The sequence below is a fragment of the Dendrobates tinctorius genome, unplaced genomic scaffold, assembly GCF_039654945.1.
Source record: "Dendrobates tinctorius isolate UK_male_01 unplaced genomic scaffold, ASM3965494v1 ptg000241l, whole genome shotgun sequence".
NCBI lineage: Eukaryota > Metazoa > Chordata > Amphibia > Anura > Dendrobatidae > Dendrobates > Dendrobates tinctorius.
In genome coordinates, this window is record NW_027361908.1 from 21735678 (window position 1) to 21755148 (window position 19471).

Consider the following 19471-nt stretch of genomic DNA (forward strand, 5'->3'; position numbering starts at 1 on the left):
TTTTTTTATTTAAGTGCTAAGGAGGCAGTAGCCGGCTGCTGCAGCTAACTCCAGTGCCCGCTGCTAAAGAGCAATGAATATTCACTGCATTCCATGCTCATGGGAGTGGACAAGCAGTGAATATTCATTTCTCTTTAATAGTGGACACGCTGTTAGCCGCAGCAGCTGGCTTCCTGCAGCTGCCGGGCGATCAAGTATACTCGCTACATAAGGCAATGAATATTCACTGCTTTCCACTCTCATAGGCGTGGAATGCAGTGAATACTCATTCCCTTTAGTAGTGGGCACATGTGAACGCCTGTCAGCCCTGATTGGGCGCCAGGCCAGGCCCATGTGTCACAACAACATCATGGGAGCCCGGGGAGATGGAGTGCCGACACCGCGTGAATGGTGCCAGCACCGTAGGTGAGTATAAGCTTTATTATTTTTGAGGTAGTCGAGTGAGGGGTATGAGAAGAAACTGCCCAACTAGTGGACAACTTCTTTAAAGGGAAGTATATATTTTTCTCTTTCTTCAGTAGTCCTTTTTATTGCAATTTATGCTTTTTCATCAAACTATGCGAACTAGTGATGTCTTCCAATTTTAAGTAAATGTGTGCATTGGGTATGTCCATTGTGACCTGTTACATCATTAGTTATGCATATATGCACATATAGACATTGATTTATATGCTGTGAGTAGGGCTCTTTATCACCACTGGGTTTGGTTATGTGACTCATTTTTTTGTGTCGCCTCATTCTTTATGCTACATTGGCTGTTGATAGGTGAATTTTTTGTAGGTTTTTAGGGACAGTGAGGTAAAGTCTACAGTGAGCGGCAACACCACAGCCAGACAAATCCTTTAAAATAATGAAACGACTGTTAAACAATTTCTTTCAATATCAATACCTTTTGAAAATAGGTCATAATATAAAAGCTAACAAATCATTTTTACATTAAACAATAATTGATAAAAAAATTCATATTTTATTATTTTTTTTTTTAATTTTTAGCTGCTTTTGTCTGATTGCTTATGCTATATACTGCAACACTACAACACGTATCTGAGCACCACAGTAATATCAAGATAGCAGCAACAAGGGCCTTTAGTAGGTCTCCAGCTGCTATTGTAATCCATTTGTGTTCTACAATCTCGTAACGGGGCACCAAAAGGTGCTATTGCATCTTTTAAATGGACAGCAGCATTTAAATGGTTAACAGCAGCAGTTGAAGATCAGCTCCAGCCACTGCTGTTAGATACATCTACTGCATGTAGCGAGCGCTGAGCTCTAAAGCCCCTTTCACATGGGCACCCCATCAGTACCTATATGATAAGCTATATTTTCCTACCTGCAGTTTTTTCCGGTGATAACTACGGTATTTTATTTCTGTAGTTTGATAAGCTGAAAACAGCAAAAAGATGTGTCCATTTAAAGAGGTTTTCTGGGATCACATTATTGATGGTCTGTTCTTAGTGAATGTGACAATGCTGCAATTTCTTGCACAATTGCTACTAGTCTTGCAGCCACATCATACATCTGATCAGACACTCACTGATCTAATATTGATTGCCTATCCTAAGCATCCAGTAAAACCCTTTCTTACAACTTTGGCTCACAAATTAAAATAAAAAAAATTCTATAATTAAATATGAAATTATGTATTGGATGATTTCTGATTTTCATATTCATGACTTGTCTTTTCACACAAGTGCTGCAGTTCTTCTCCAATCTCACTGGCGAGGGTATGTAATCCGGAGAGATATCCAATATTATACAAAGCTTCATGAGGCTGCCTCTGTTATACAGACAGCATGGCGTCATTATTACAACAGAAAAAAATCCTGGCATAAGAAGAAATGTTCAAATTTCAATACATCAGAGGTCAAACAGCAAGCTGCTACAGTTATACAGGTAAATTTAATATAATAAATATATTTTATAATAAAACATAATGTAAAGGTAATGTAATATAAAATATTAAAGGGGTGGTCCAGCACCTGAATGTTCTAAATGTCTATCTTTACACTCTAACTGCTTTTGTAATTAGCTTTATTATACAATACACTACCCTTCTCCCAATCTAATCCCTACTTGTGTTTTATTTACTTCACTTTTTGTGACGCTTTGTTTGGCGACATAGGAGGCTGGCGCTGCACTCGCTTCTCTACAGCCTCTATCGCTCCTGGAACAGGATGTCATCACAGGGCGGCACTGCAATTACTTACTACAGTTTCTTGTATCATCCCCTTCTGAAGATGTACTGCATCCATGGTGATAGAAGCTGTGGGCAGCAGTGTTGTTGCTGACTGCATTTATCTGTGCCACCTGACAGTGCCTTGTTTCACAGTTAGAAGCTCTCACCTCTCCAACCCTTTAGTGTTTTTTATTTAGGTTTCAGTGACTGTAAATGAAAAGGGGGGATGGTCGGGTGGATATTAACTTTTTTACTTTTTTATTTAAAATTAGAAATTCTATTTCACCTTGCAATATTCCTTTATTCTGGAACCTTATAGCACAAATAGCTTTATGTAATGCTAGCAGGACTTTTTTTTAGGTATTTTGTTATTTTAGCCCCTTGGCAGTAGATCATACTACATCATGTATATGGGCTTGCACTGAAGATGTAGTACTACAGGATAAGATGCTGGTGTTCAACGTTACCAAGGATGCCATAAGGAAAAAAGTAAAATAAATTACCTCCCATCTATGAGCTAGAGCCATAAGTCGCTTTGTAAGAGCAGTTCCAATTATAGTGGACTTGACCTGACCATGTGTTTCATTTATCTGAATGGTTTCCCTGAAATACTACAATTTATGCATTTAATCAAGCTTCTACACATGTAGTAAAATAAAAAATATTGGCCACTGGGCTGCCATCTAGAATTAGATAATTCCGTTGACAAGGCGTTATGGTTGGTGCTGGCAGTAAGAAATGATGTCAAGTTCTTTATGTCAAAAGCCATGTTCATAGCTCCTAGAGACTACTATGGATGTACTCCCCTTGTTCTTTCTTTTGTGGCCAACTTTTCATGCCCAAAAGGGATCTCCGATCTACCAGTAAGCAAGGACCCATCAGACATTTGAATGTATATGGTTAGAATACCCTGATCATGTAACTAGCCCCTGATAATTTGTATAAGGTAAAGAGTTTACAATCTGTTCTTTTCCCTTTTTATTTGTTTTTATCACTTTTTTCATACATGAACCTTTTTTACCTACAGACTTAATTGACTGTCTTGAACTAAGAGATAGAGGAGAGCACTTGGCTCGGTTGCTCTTTTCTTGCCCGCATATTGACCGTTGGATCGTTGCCATTCTTGGGATTTTTTTGTGAATTGTGTTAGATGCTGTGTTTTTATTTCTTTTATGAACACAACAATGGTCCTATTTACAAGTGGCACGTTTCTTTTGTCACGGTTTATTTTTAAAGAATAAAAAGGATGCCTCCGATGTATGCCGAATAGCCGAAATCTGCCCGTAGCTCAGTTCTATAAATAGCCAGACACTCTAACCCTACAAGTTTTAGACAAGAGGTTGTTTGAGTCGCACTAATTTGGATGTTAAAGGTTGCAAGTACACACTTTGCTTTCTCTTTGTATCATCTCTTCCCAGAGGCTCTTAAACACCCTAAAGGAATTGTCAAATTATTAATTAGTTGACCCAAGCTGCATGCAGTGAGGGGAGTTCAAGAATTCCTTTCTGCTTACTTGAAGAGACCCTCTTGGGTATTCTTAGCCTCAGACACATGCAGGCATTTAATTTGTCTTGTAGTTTTAGATGTCACATAAAGTTCAGAAAACAGATCATTGAGCTATTAAACAAAGCTCCGAGATGTTTTATCTGCCTAATGGGATGACATTGTGAATCTGTATTTGCAGATGATCTACGATTTTTTTATGACATCTGTTGACTTCTTTTTTTTTTTTTCAGGCAGCTTGGAAAGGATTCTTTTTCCGAAAAAAATTAGCTGCTGCTTTTGCTGGTATTGATAGAGAAGAGTTGGAAGATGACTTTGAAGAAGTGAATTTGGATGAGTTTACATTTGATGAAGTAAGGAATGTCAAGTAATCAAAATAGATGTTTGTCCTAAATATATATATTTTTAAAAACATCTAGCATGATCAGTATTAATTGTGATATCAGTGTTTTAATAAATTTACCTCTTGTTTATTAACCTCTAAATATTGGATGAGCACATATAGCATGAGCTCAGTAGCTAAAATCTGTCTATACAATGTGGGAACTGGTCATTGAATGCACACATATGGGGAGAGTTCAGGAACTGAGCCTACTCTATACAAGATGAGAGCTGGTTATCAGATACGCATATATAAAGAGTTCAGGAACTGCACCCACTCTATACAAGATGGGAGCTGGTTATCGGATGCGCACACAGTGAAGGAAATAACTATTTAATCCCTTACTGATTTTGTAAGTTTGCCCACTGACAAAGACATGAACAGACTATAATTTTAAGGGTAGGTTAATTTTAACACTGAGAGATGGAATATCAAAAATAAAATCCAGAAAATCACATTGTATAAATTATATAAATTTATTTGCATTTTGCAGTGAATAATAAGTATTTGATCCCTCTGGCAAACAAGACTTAATAATTGGTGTCAAAACCCTTGTTGGCAAGCACAGCAGTCAGACTTTTTTGTAGTTGATGATGAGGTTTGCTCACATTGTCAGGAGGAATTTTGGTCCACTCCTCTTTGCAGATCATCTCTAAATCAATCAAGATTTTGAGGCTGTCACTTGGCAACTCGGAACTCAACTCCCTCCATAACTTTTCTATGGGATTAAGGTCTGGAGACTGGCTAGGCCACTCCAAGACCTTAATGTGCTTCTTTTTGAGACACTCCTTTGTTGCCTTGGCTGTAAGTTTTGGGTCACTGTCTTGCTGGAAGACCCAGCCACAACCAATTTTTAATGTCCTAGCAGAGGGAAGGAGGTTGTCACTCAGGATTTTACGGTACATGGCTCCATCCATTCTCCCATTGATTCGGTGAAGTAGTCCTGTGCCCTTAACAGAGAAACAACCCCAAAACATGTTTCCACCTCCATGCTTGACAGTGGGGATGGTGTTCTTTGGGTCATAGGCAGCATGCAGCATTTCTCTTCCTCCAAACACGGCGAGTTAAGTTAATGCCAAACAGCTCAATTTTTATCTCATCTGACCACATCACCTTCTCCCAATCACTCACAGAATCATCCATATGTTCATTGGCAAACTTCAGACGGGCCTGCACATGTGCCTTCTTGAGCAGGGGGACCTTGCGGGCACTGCAGGATTTTAAACCTTTACAGCGTAATGTGTTTCCAGTGGTTTTCTTGGTGAAGAGATCATTAACAAGTTCCCCCCTTGTAGTTTTAGGCTTATGTCTCCCCTTCCTCATGATCAAGGATACCCCACGAGGTGATATTTTGTATGGTGCCCCAGATCTATGTTGATTGACAGTAATTTGGTATTTCTTACATTTTCTTACTATTGCATCAACCATTGTCTCCTTCTTGCCCAGTGTCTTACTTATGATTTTGTAGCCCATTCCAGCTTTGTGAAGATCTATAACGTTTCCCTGACATCCTTATAAAGCTCTTTGGTCTTGCCCATGTTGTAGAGGTTAGAGTCTGACTGATTAATTGAGTCTGTGGACAGGAGTCTTTCATAAAGGTGTCTATTTAATGCAGGTAACGAGTTGATTAGGAGCATCTAACTTGTCTGTAGGAGCCAGAACTATTTATTTATTTATTTTTACTCATTTATTTAGCGCCATTAATTACACAGCGCTCTTAATAGTTGGTAGGGGATCAAATACTTATTTCTCACTGCAAAATGCAAATTTATATAATTTATACAATGTGATTTTCTGGATTTTATCTTTGATGTTCTATCTCTCAATGTTAAAATTAACCTACCCTTAAAATTATAGACTGTTCATGTCTTTGTCAGTGGGCAAACTTACAAAATCAGCAAGGGATTAAATAATTATTTCCTTCACTGTTTGCGCATCCAATAACCAGCTCCCATCTTGTATAGAGTGGGCTCAGTTCCTGACTGTTCATGTCTTTGTCAGTGGGCAAACTTGCAAAATCAGCAAGGGGTCAAATAATTATTTCGTTCTCTGTATATGGAGCGAGTTCAGGAACTGAGCTCACTCTATACAAGATGGGAGCTGGCACTATCAGATGCGCATATATGGAGAGAGTTCACGAACTGAGCCCACTCTATGCAAGATGGGAGCTGGTTATCGAATGCGCACATATGGGGAGATTTCAGGAACTGAGCCCACTCTATGCAAGATGGGAGCTGGATATCGAATGCGCACATATGGAGAGATTTCAGGAACTGAGCCCACTCTATGCAAGATGGGAGCTGGATATTGAATGCGCACATATGGGGAGATTTCAGGAACTGAGCCCACTCTATACAAGATAGAAACTGGCTATATATGCGTACAGCTGACACGCTTTACTAATTTTCACGGAGAGAGATAGCTCCAGTCTTAGCAGTTTAATCCTTTAACCCTGGTCAGATGGTGTGGTATCATTCTCCCCACCATTCTGCAACAGGATACCAATTGGTTGTCATATTAGCCATGTGCATCCATAAAGATGTAAGGTTAATGCCAATGCCTCTGCATGGTTCCATTTCCCCCTTCATGCAGAGGCGCCAACATACCCCCTGGCCACGCGGTGTGTTATTTGGTGTTTTTCCTAGTCCTCTGGTTTCCCGTCGGCATTTCTAGTGCGCACGTGCGATTCTCTTCTTAAATGGCCAGCGCACACCTCCTAAGATACCCATAGCAGGGAAGCATCTTATACAGTCATATGTTAAAGTTTGGGCACCCCTATTAATGTTAACCTTTTTTCTTTATAACAATTTTGTTTTTTGCAACAGCTATTTCAGTTTCATATATCTAATAACTGATGGACTCAGTTATATTTCTGGATTCAAATGAGGTTTATTGTACTAACAGAAAATGTGCAATCTGCATTTAAACAAAATTTGACCGGTGCAAAAGTATGGGCACCCTTATCATTTTCTTTTTCTTGATTTGAACACTCCTAACTACTTTTTACTGACTTCCTGAAGCGTTTCAAAGACCAACTGTCTTCTTCCTCAGGGATGGCTGCCACACAATAAGAGGATTATTTATGGAGTCCCACCGTTTTCAGGAATTGCTACCCAATTTGCTTATTAAAAACCAAACAGTTCGATCTCACTATTTAACCCTTTCGGCATCAGAGTGTCCAAAGTGAACATCCATCTGCTTTCCGCACGTGACATTAATTTTATGCGGTTGCCTTTCCGCATTTGTGGCTTTATATGTTCGACCCCCATAAAGGTCATGTTACTTATGGATCCTCCATGACACTCTGCAAAGTGTTTGGATAAAGGGTGGCCCAGGAATTTTTTCTTTATATTCCTTATGTGTTCATTAATCCTGGTCTGCAGTGATCTTTTGGTACGCCCTACATATACCTTATCACAACGGCATCTGATAGTATAAATAACACTTTCCGTTGTGCATGAAATATAATTCGATATTTCATATTTATTGGCATTATTTCCCCCATAACCCATTGTTGTTTGGGGCTCCTGGTTAATTGGCATGCCCTGCATTTTCTACAGGGAAAGAAAACTTTAACGTTCTTTTCAAAAGATAATGTAGGTTCCTTTGGGCAATTTTTTTGTTGTATGGTGGGGGCATATGGTGCCCAAAGGAACCTACATTATCTTTTGCAAACAATGTTAAAGGTTTCTTTCCCTGTAGAAAATGCAGGGCATGCCAATTAACCAGGAGCCCCAAACAACAATGGGTTATGGGGGGAAATAATGCCAATAAATATGAAATATCGAATTATATTTCATGCACAACGGAAAGTGTTATTTATATTATCAGATGCCCTTGTGATAAGGTATATGTAGGGCGTACCAAAAGATCACTGCAGACCAGGATTAATGAACACATAAGAAATATAAAGAAAAAATTCCTGGGCCACCCTTTATCCAAACACTTTGCAGAGTGTCATGGAGGATCCATAAGTAACATGACCTTTATGGGGGTCGAACATATAAAGCCACAAATGCGGAAAGGCAACCTCATAAAATTAATGTCACGTGCGGAAAGCAGATGGATGTTCACTTTGGACACTCTGATGCCAAAAGGGTTAAATAGTGAGATCGAACTGTTTGGTTTTTAATAAGAAAATTGGGTAGCAATTCCTGAAAACGACGGGACTCCGTAAATAATCCTCTCATTGTGTGGGGGCCATCCCTGAGGAAGAAGACAGTTGGTCTTTGAAACGCGTTGGAATTGTTCTGGTCCCTGCCGCAATCAGTAATCAAAGGAGCCGGTGAAGTCACGTGCTCACTGACGTCACGAAGGTCCTGGTCAGTCAGTGGAACCAACAGACGCCTGGAGCATGCTGCAATACTCATGGCTGTGGTCTAATCTGAGCTATACTGACAAGCGGCAGTCACCGGCCGGGACTGCCCTTGCATCCCACGAGTATACGTCTCCTCGTCTTATCTTGCATGCTGACACCCACAGTGCTACTCTTCGCTACCTCGCGTATTGGAAGGAGGACGTTAACTATATCACTGCCACAGGTATTGTTTTAAAAAGCTCAATTTCTGGTGCCTAAAATTTGGATTATATTTTTCTCTGGACTACTCACTTTTCATGCGGGTGGACCAATGAGTCAATTGACCTAACATTACTGCAGATATATAGACCCCAATAATGCTTCATGAGTTTTTAAAGCGCATGCCTTTGTATTTTGTCTAAGTTACCCTTTGTTTACACTCCTTGTGACAAGTGTCCTGGCATTTGCTGCTTAATCACTCTGCTGCACACAAAGCGCCACTGAATCCTAATCTTGTTTTCATACTTTAAAAAGCACCCAGAAATGGATGGGAACAAAGCGCTGGAGATTTCGAAAGTGGCCAGCAACGAATCCAGATTTAATCCCATTGAACACCTGCGGAGATATCTTAAAATTGTTGTTGGGAGAAAGCACCCTTTAAATATGAGAGATCTGGAGCAGTTTGCAAAGAGTGGTCCAAATTCAAGTTGATAGGTGTAGGAAGCTTGTTGATGGTTATAGGAAGCGATTGATTGCAGTTATGTATTCCAAAAGGTGCTCAACCAAATATTAAGCTGACGGTGCCAGCAACTTTGACCTGCCCATTTTGTGGGTTTTGTGTAAAATTATGTAAAATTTGCATTTTTCCTCATTTTTTTTTTTGTGTTGTTCCAATATACACAGAGGAAATAAAGGAAATAAGCGTATATAACAAAACATGTGTAATTGCAATAATTTTCTGGGAGAAATACTTCATTATCTGGAACACTTTCAAGGGTGCCAACACACTTTCCGCCATGACTGTATGTGCTTGTGTATACACACACACACACACAAACAACACCAATAATCAAGCCAAGTAAAAAAAAAGAATCACTTTTACATAATTGTCAAATAACATATTAGTATTAAGAAAGCAAACGTGAAGCCAAAACGGAGGAAAAGTTGGCAAAAAGAGGTTAATAAACTAATGGCAAATTTAAAATATCAGGAATATACAGTACTGTGCAAACGTTTTAGGTACGTGTGAAAAGTAAGAATGCTTTCAAAAATAGAAGTGATAGTTTATTTTTATCGATTGATACAATGCAAAGTGAGTGAACAAAAGAGAAGTTTAAGTCAAATCAGTATTTGATGTGGCCACTTTTTGACTTAGAGAAATGTCAGACAGCCATTTAACTTGGATGAGGATTGCAACGTGATGCTCGAACTGACCATCACCTGTCCTGAACCGAGCATGTCAGCATGCATTTTTATGCAGCTGTCACGCTCTGGTCAGGAGAGCCGATGGTTAGTCCGAGCATTGGTTTGTGATCCTCATCCGAGTTATATGGCCTTTCGACTCTTCCCTTCAGTAAAGTACCAAAGCAACAATTCTTCTAGGAACTCGGTAGTGAGGTTGTCCCAATCACCTTGGAGAACTAACCACTGCTCTTGTATGGATGTAGGCTTGTGAAAATCCTTCTGTCTTTTCATATAATCCCAGACAGTCTCGACGATTTTTAGATCAGGACTCTTTGAGGGACATTTCATCACTTTGACAAAGTTAATTCTTAATGACATTGGCTGTATGTTTGAAGTCAGTAGCCTGTTGCAGAATAAATGTGTAGTCAATTAGGCGCCTCCCTGATTGTATTTGCATGATGGATATGTTTCTGCCTGTATTCTTATTATTGAGGATACCAAAAAATGGCAATATTAGAACAAAAGTCACTTTAGTCAGCTGAAGAAACTTAATGCAGCAGATCAAAGACACGTCATGCTTATTCCCTTCAAAATAGGAAGATGTCCTGTAGTGCCATCAGCTCAGAACTGCCAAAAAGCAGTGGGACCCAGCTATGCCTGTCTATTGTTCTGAAATAGTCAGGCCAAAAGTGGACTTAATGGAAGAATTGTGGCTAAAAAGCCATATCCACGGCATGGACACAAGCCCAAGTGACTCAACTTTGCATGGAAACATAAGAACTGAGGTGCAATAAAATGTCAGCAGGTGCTCTGGACTGGATGAGTCAAAACTTAAAATATTTAGTTGTAACAGAAGGCAGTTTGTTCACTAAAGGGCTGGTTTAGGGTGCTTGAGTAATGAGTATCTGCACAGTGACATACAGTGGGTATGGAAAGTATTCAGACCCCTTTAAAATGTTTCACTCTTTGATTCATTGCAGCCATTTAATAAAGTCAAAAAGTTCATTTTTTTCTCATTAATGTACACTCTGCATCACATCTTGACTGAAAAAAAATCACAAATGTAGAAATTTTTGCAAATTTATTAAAAAAGAAAAACTGAAATATCACATGGTCATAAGTATTCAGACCCTTTGCTCAGACACTCATGTTACATGCTGTCCATTTCCTTGTGATCCTCCTTGAGATGGTTCTACTCCTTTATTGGAGTTCAGCTGTGTTTAATTAAACTGATAGGACTTGATTTGTAAAGGCAAACACCTGTCTATATAAGACCTCACAGTGCATGTCAGACCAAGTGAGAATCATGAGGTCAAAGGAACTGGCCAATGACCTCAGAGGCAGAGTTGTGGCAAGGCACACATCTGGCTAAAGTTACTAACAAATTTCTGCAGTACTCAAGGTTCCTAGGAGCACAGTGACCTGCATAATCCTTAAATAGAAGAAGTTTGGGACCACCAGAAGTCTTCCTAGACCTGGCCGTCCAACCAAACTGAGCAATCAAGGGAGAAGAGCCTTGATGAGAGAGGTAAAGACGAACCCCAAGATCACTGTGGCTGAGCTCCACAGATGCAGTAAGGAGATGGGAGAAAGTTCCACAAAGTCAACTATCACTGCAGCCCTCCACCAGTCTGGCCTTTTTGGCAGAATGACCCGACGGAAGGCTCTCCTCAGTGCAAGACATATGAAAGCCCATATAGAGTTTGCTAAAGAACATATGAAGGACTCCCAGACTATGAGAAATAATATTCTCCGGTCTGATAAGACAACGATAGAACTTTTTGGTGATAATTCTAAGCGGTACGTGTGGAGAAAACCAGGCACTGCTCATCACCCGCCCAATACAATCCCAACAGTGAAACATAGTGGTGGCAGCATAAAGCTATGGGGTTGTTTTTCAGCTGCAGGGACAGGACGATTGGTTGCAATTGAAGGAAACATGTATGCGGCCAAGTACAGAGATATTCTGGATGAAAACCTGTTCCAGAGTCCTCTGGACCTCAGACTTCGCTGAAGGTTCACCTTCTAACAAGAAAATGTCCCTAAGCACACAGGTAATATAACAAAGGAGTGTCTTCAGAACAACTCTGTGACCAGTCTTGACTGGCCCAGCCAGAGCCCTGACCTAAACCGAATTGAGCATCTCTGGAGAGACCTGAAAATGGCTGTCCACCAACGTTCACCATCCAACATGACAGAACTGGAGAGGATCTGCAAGGAAGAATGGCAGAGTATCCCCAAATCCAGGCGTGAAAAACTTGTCTCATCATTCCCAAGAAGACTCATGGCTGTACTAGCTCAAAAGGGTGCTTCTACTCAATATTGAGCAAAGGGTCTGAATACTTATGATCATGTGATGTTTCAGTTTTTATTTTTTAATAAATTTGCAAAAATTTCTACATTTCTGTTTTTTTTCAGTCAAGATAGGGTGCAGAGTCTACATTAATGAGAAAAAAAATGAACTTTTTTGATTTTACCAAATGGCTGTAATGAAACAAAGAGTGAAAAATTTAACGGGGTCTGAATGCTTTCCATACCCCTTGTATGGTGGAGGTTCCTTGTAAGTTTTGGGCTGAATTTCAGCAAATAGAGTTGGGGATTTTGTCAAGATTAATGATGTCCTCAATGCTAAGCAATATGGGCAGATGGATATCCATTATAAAATACCACTAGGGTTGCATCTGATTGGCTCCAAATTTGTTCTGCAACATAATAACGATCCCAAACATACAGCTAAAGCTATTGAGAACTATCTTCCAAATAAAGAAGAACAAGTAATTGTGAAATCAATGATTAGGCTCTCATAGAACCGATTATAGATCTTGTCTGTGATTACATGAAGAAACAGAATGATTTGCACAAGCCTACATTGACAGAATATCTGAGGTTAGTTGTCTAAGATGTTTGGAACAATATCCCTCCTGTGTTCCTTCAAAAACTGCATGTAGGTGTACCTTGATTATTTATGCACTGCAGGAATCTCTATGTGCTGTGATATGTATCATAGAGATCATAGCAGCTATTCTCCTCCCACCATCTCAGAGACATTTGCAATTTAAGACGTGGATCCCATAAAAGGGAAAACTGGTTAAAATACAGGCTACAAATCATATATTGGCCATATATAGTATTACATCTAATGTAAACACCCAGGATAGATTATTCGGAAAAGTTCCATGAAAGTATCGTCATGTTTAAAAAATCTGTGAATGCGAAGTAAATTGCTGTAATCTCTAAGAATAGATAGTCTTGTTAATTTACTTTTATACTGTAATATAACATATTGTTTACTCATTGCTGTATTTTTTTATCTGTAAGTGTTTACTTTTTTTTATTTATTTAAGAATGTTTTCGAAAAAGACTGGGTAGTCGATCCTGCCCTTTCCCATTCTAGAGCGCTACATATCTTCAGTAAACCAGAACGACCAAAGGTAACATGTCATTGGGATGTCTTAGCCTTTCATCATCAGTGAGGTTTTTTGTGCCGCAGTGATTAATGTAGTGATTTATTGACCTGTTTTAAGATGCCATTGACTCTTTCTCCCCAGCTGCTATTTCTCTTGTATTTTATATCTCTGTCTTTATTTTGGATTTTTTTCAACACTCTTTCACAGTAGCTTAATGTTAAGAAAAGGAAGAATGTGAAAAAACACATTTCTGATATGTGGCAGCTGCATTTCTGGCACAGTGTGAGAAATCACTGTTTGATATAGCATTGCAAACAATATAAAAATCTTCTTTTAAGAACTGAGTATCTTTATGGTACCTAGAACTTTCTAACTTATGTTAATGTTTTATATTTTACTAATATTTTGTATGCCAGTAAAAAACATCGTGAATTGGGTATAGAGAGCATCGTGAAATGGGTATAGAGAATATCGGGAAATGGGTGAAGAGAACATCGAGAAAAGAGTGTAGAGATCATCGGGAAATGAGTATACAGAACAGAAGGAAATGGGTATAGAGAACACTGGGAAAAGAGTGTAGAGAACATTGGGAAATGGCTATGGAGAACATTGGGAAATGGGTAGAGAGAACATTGGGAAATGGGTATGGAGAACATTGGGAAAAGGGTAGAGAGAACATTGGGAAATGGGTATGGAGAACATCGGGAAATGGGTATGGAGAACATTGGGAAATGGGTATGGAGAACATTGGAAAATGGGTATAGAGAACACTGGGAAAAGAGTGTAGAGAACATCGGGAAATGGGTATGGAGAACATTGGGAAATGGGTAAAGAGAACATTGGGAAATGGGTAGAGAGAACATTGGGAAATGAGTAGAGAGAACTGTTATGAATGAGTCACCGAAGGAGGAAAAAACAAAAATACAAGCTATGTCCAGAAAACCGGAGAGGTTGGTAGCTATCGGATTGCAGACCCCTGATCCTATCCACAACAACTAACAGTAGCCGTGGGGGGTTCCTACGATGCCCTAGACCCCTCGATCACAGCCGGAGAACTAAATAGGCCTAAAGAAAGAAAGGGGCAATCTAAATTGCCCCAGAGCAGACCCCAAAGCAATAGGCAGCCCCCAACATATAATGACGGTGAAGCAAGATGAAAACACTAACACAGATAGAAAGATAGGTTGAGCAAACGATGGGGCCCAAGCTAACTAAAAAGGACAGGATAGAAAAGCTGCTGTCTGCAATCCGTAAAAAACCCTACCAAAAAATGTCCCAACCGTCTGATAGAAAAACCAGGCCCTGAAGTTGCTAGGACTTCAAAAAGACTATATCAGCACTCAGGTAAATTCTGAAGACAGAACAAAGAGACAAACTGATCAGAGACAAAAATGGAACTCAGCACCCCCCCGACCGGGGATGGCTGAACTCCAAAAAACAAGGTAAACAAAACAAAACTAATAAGTTCAAAAGCAGAGCAAAAACTTATCTTTGGGAAGCAGGAATCAGACTGGTCTCCAAGAATCCAGCAGAGAAATCACCAGCGACTCAGAAGGGCGTCGGCTGCCTTATATCCAGTCAGAATTTCCTGTTACCCAGTCATCATCTACCAGATCAGGTGTTTGGTAATCAGCCTCACTACCTTCCTTCACCAGAAGAGGGAGTTCATCAGACATCAACGGTGAAGGGGAAAATGAACTCACAACAGAGAACATTGGGAAATGGGTAGAGAGAACATTGGGAAATGGGTAGAGAGAACATTGGGAAATGGGTAGAGAGAACATTGGGAAATGGGTATGGAGAACATTGGGAAATGGGTAGAGAGAACATTGGGAAATGGGTATGGAGAACATTGGGAAATGGGTAGAGAGAACATTGGGAAATGGGTAGAGAGAACATTGGGAAATGGGTAGAGAGAACATTGGGAAATGGGTAGAGAGAACATTGGGAAATGGGTATGGAGAACATTGGGAAATGGGTAGAGAGAACATTGGGAAATGGGTATGGAGAACATTGGGAAATGGGTAGAGAGAACATTGGGAAATGGGTAGAGAGAACATTGGGAAATGGGTAGAGAGAACATTGGGAAATGGGTATGGAGAACATTGGGAAATGGGTAGAGAGAACATTGGGAAATGGGTATGGAGAACATTGGGAAAAGGGTAGAGAGAACATTGGGAAATGGGTAGAGAGAACATTGGGAAATGGGTAGAGAGAACATTGGGAAATGGGTAGAGAGAACATTGGGAAATGGGTAGAGAGAACATTGGGAAATGGGTAGAGAGAACATTGGGAAATGTGTAGAGGGAACATTGGGAAATGGGTAGAGAGAACATCGGGAAATGGGTATAGAGAACATCAGGAAAAGAGTATAGAGAACAATGGGAAATTGGTATGGAGAACATCGAGAAATGAGTATAGAGAACATCGGTAAATGGGTATACAGAACATCAGGAAATGGGTATAGAGAACATTGGGAAATGAGTGTAAAAAACATCGGAAAATGAGTATAGACATCAATGAGAAAGCAAACTTTATTTGTCAATCAAATGGATACTGGGCCTAATGCTGCCCTCCAGTGCATTTTTTATACACACTTTACTCTTTTTAGACGTATACCAAATGGTTTAATTTTATTTAACTTTTCACAGAAATATATCTGTAAAGAGGACAGGGAATACTCTTTGCCATGGTTCCCACAAGAAGCCTGGGCTGTTTCTGAGGTGTCTGCACTAGATAGAGGACAACGATATGAAAAAGAGAGTCATGGTAGCAGGTAATATTATTTTACATTATTACATCAACACTTAAAGGGAACTGAGGTTGCCAAAGATAAGTGAGTACATGCAGTAGGTGACCAGGAAGGCTAAGCGATATCATTTGGCGAATACTAAATTTTTAAAGAGTAACCATCACATTCATTTTTATTGCATAAATCTATATATATAAAAATGAGTGTATGTATGTGTGTGTATCAAGCCACGCCCACTCCACATAGCCACGCTCACTCCACACGCAAACCCCGTATAATGAATATCTAATATATATATATATAAAATAAAAATATCTTATATATACTCTTCTCAAAAAAATACAGGGAACACTTAAACAACAGAATATAACTCCAAGTAAATCAAATTTCTGTGAAATCAAACTGTCCACTTAGGAAGCAACACTGATTGACAATCAATTACACATGCTGCTGTGCAAATGCAATAGACAACATATGGAAATTATTGCCAATTATCAAGACACCCTCAATAAAGGAGTGGTTCTGCAGGTGGGGACCACAGACCACATCTCAGTACCAATGCTTTCTGGCTGATGTTTTGGTCACTTTTGAAGGTTGGTTGTGCTTTCACACTTGTGGTAGCATGAGACGAACTCTACAACCCACACAAGTGGCTCAGGTAGTGCCGCTCATCCAGGATGGCACATCAACGCGACCTGTGGCAAGAAGGTTTGCTGTGTCTGTCAGCGTAGTGTCCAGAGGCTGGAGGCGCTACCAGGAGACAGGCCAGTACACCAGGAGACATGGAGGGGGCTGTAGCAGGACAACAACCCAGGAGCAGGACCGCTACCTCTGCCTTTGTGCAAGGAGGAACAGGAGGAGCACTGATAGAGCCCTGCAAAATTACCTTCAGCAGGCCACAAATGTGCATGTGTCTGCACAAACGGTTAGAAACCGACTCCATGAGGATGGTCTGAGTGCCCAACGTCCACAGATGGGGATTGTGCTCACAGCCCAACACCGTGCAGGACGCTTGGCATTTGCTACAGAACAACAGGATTGGCAAATTCGCCACTGGCGCCCTGTTCTGTTCACATATGAAAGCAGGTTCACACTGAGCACATGTGACAGAAGTGACAGAGTCTGGAGATGCAGTGGAGAGCGATCTGCTGCCTGCAACATCCTTCAGCATGACCGGTTTGACAGTGGGTCAGTAATGGTGTGAGGTGACATTTCTATGGAGGGCCGCACAGCCCTCCATGTGCTCGCCAGAGGTAGCCTGACTGCCATTAGGTACCGAGATGAGATCCTCAGACCCCTTGTGAGACCATATGCTGGTGCAGTTGGCCCTGGGTTCCTCCTAATGCAGGACAATGGCAGACCTCATGTGGCTGGAGTGTGTCAGCAGTTCCTGCAAGATGAAAGCATTGAAGCTATGGACTGGTCCGCCCGTTACCCAGACCTGAATTCAATTGAGTACATCTGGGACATCATGTCTCGCTCCATCCACCAACGTCACATTGCACCACAGACTGTCCAGGAGTTGGTGGATGCTTTAGTCGAGGTTTGGGAGAGGATCCCTCAGGAGACCATCCGCCGCCTCATCAGGAGCGTGCCCAGGCGTTGTAGAGTAGGGAGGTCATACAGGCACGTGGAGGCCACGCACAATACTGAGCATCTTTTCCTTGTCATGAGGCATTTCCACTGAAGTTGGATCAGCCTGTAATTTGATTTTCCGCTTTCATTTTGAGTATCATTCCAAATCCAGACCTCCATGGGATATTCATTTTGATTTACATTGATAATTGTTATGTTTTATTGTTCTGAACACATTCCACTATGCAATGAATAAAAATTTGCAACTGGAATGTTGCATTCAGAGATATCTAGAATGTGGTATTTTAGTGTTCCCTTTATTTTTTGAGCAGTGTATATATATTTCATAGGCACATCTTTTTAACCACAACAGGTTACACTGCCTGTGTTGGCCATAGGAACCAATCACTAATCATCTTTCATTTCACCAGAGCTGTTTAAAAGATGACAGTTGACCTGTGAATGGTTGCTATGAGCAACAGTTTTCCTTATAGACAGTTGTGGAAACTGAGGCCTATTATTCTTATCATTTCTATGGTGTTATCGTCCATCTGTAAAGCTGGAAATAACACAAATTATTACAGTGTCGACAAAGACCACCCTCTGACACAGATTGCAGGGGGAGCCCGGAATCAGGAACTTCTCTTTGTCTGGCATAAAGCATCCTCATTAACTTAAAAATTCAAACACAGATTAAAAAAAGAAACACAAGACGGATTTCTCTAACCCAGGTATCATTTTATTCGGTATAACAGCGCCAACCTGACAATGTAGTGGTAGTAGTCTTACGGGATGATGTGGGATATTAGGGGTAGTAGTCCAGTGGCTCTGATGGGTTGATATGGGATATTGGGGGTAGTAGTCCAGTGGCTCTGACGGGATGATGTGTGACATTAGGGGTAGTTGTCCGGTGGCTCTGACAGGATGATGTGGGATATTAGTGGTAGTAGTCTGGTGGCTCTGACGGGATGATGTGGGATATTAGGGTTAGTAGCCCATTAGCTCTGGCTGATGGGATGATGTGGGATATTAGTGGTAGTAGTCTGGTGGATCTGACGGGATGATGTGGGATATTAGGGTTAGTAGCCCATTAGCTCTGGCTGATGGGATGATGTGGGATATTAGTGGTAGTAGTCTGGTGGATCTGACGGGATGATGTGGGATATTAGGGTTAGTAGTCTTGTGGCTCTGACAGGATGATGTGGGATATCAGGGTTAGTAGCCCTGTAGCTCTTGCTGACGGGATGATGTGGGCTATTAGTGGTATTAGTCTGGTGGCTCTGACGGGATGATGTGGGATATTAGGGGTAGTTGTCTGGTGGCTCTGGCTGACGGAATGTTATGGGATATTAGTGGTAGCAGTCCGGTGTCTCTGGCTGATGGGATGATGTGAGATATTAGTGGTAGTTGTCTGGTGGCTCTGGCTGATAGGATGATGAGAGATATTAGGGGTAGTAGTCAGATGGCTCTGGCTGACGGGATGATGTGGGATATTAGTGGTAGTAGTCTGGTGGCTCTGGCTGACGGAATGTTATGGGATATTAGGGGTAGTAGTCTGGTGGCTCTGGCTGACGGAATGTTATGGGATATTAGGGGTAGTAGTCTGGTGGCTCCGGCTGACGGGATGATGTGGGATATTAGGGGTAGTAGTCTGATGGCTCTGGCTGACGGGATGATGTGGGATATTAGGGGTAGTAGTCTGATGGCTCTGGCTAATGGGATGATGTGGGATATTAGGGGTGGTAGTCCATTGGCTCTGATGGGATGATGTAGGATATTAGGGGTAGTAGTCCGGTGGCTCTGATGGGATGATGTGGGATATTAGTGGTAGTATTTCGGTGGCTCTGGCTGAGGGGTTGACTTGGGATATTAGGGGTAGTAGTCTGGTGGCTCTGACAGGATGATGTGGGATATTAGGGGTAGTAGTCCAGTGGCTCTGGCTGACGCGATGATGTGGGATATTAGAGTGAGTATG

General features: G+C 40.9%; 1 protein-coding gene across 1 annotated transcript in view; it reads left to right on the forward strand.

The window, feature by feature from the left end:
* The window catches only part of LRRIQ1 (leucine rich repeats and IQ motif containing 1), a 267121-nt gene that overhangs the window by 139081 nt on the left and 108569 nt on the right, over nucleotides 1-19471 (forward strand). Inside the window, exons 16-19 of the mRNA XM_073556994.1 lie at nucleotides 1692-1893; nucleotides 3913-4032; nucleotides 13107-13193; nucleotides 15821-15945. Of these exons, the coding sequence (XP_073413095.1) occupies nucleotides 1692-1893; nucleotides 3913-4032; nucleotides 13107-13193; nucleotides 15821-15945 (534 nt within the window). The remainder of the gene's footprint in view (nucleotides 1-1691; nucleotides 1894-3912; nucleotides 4033-13106; nucleotides 13194-15820; nucleotides 15946-19471) is intronic.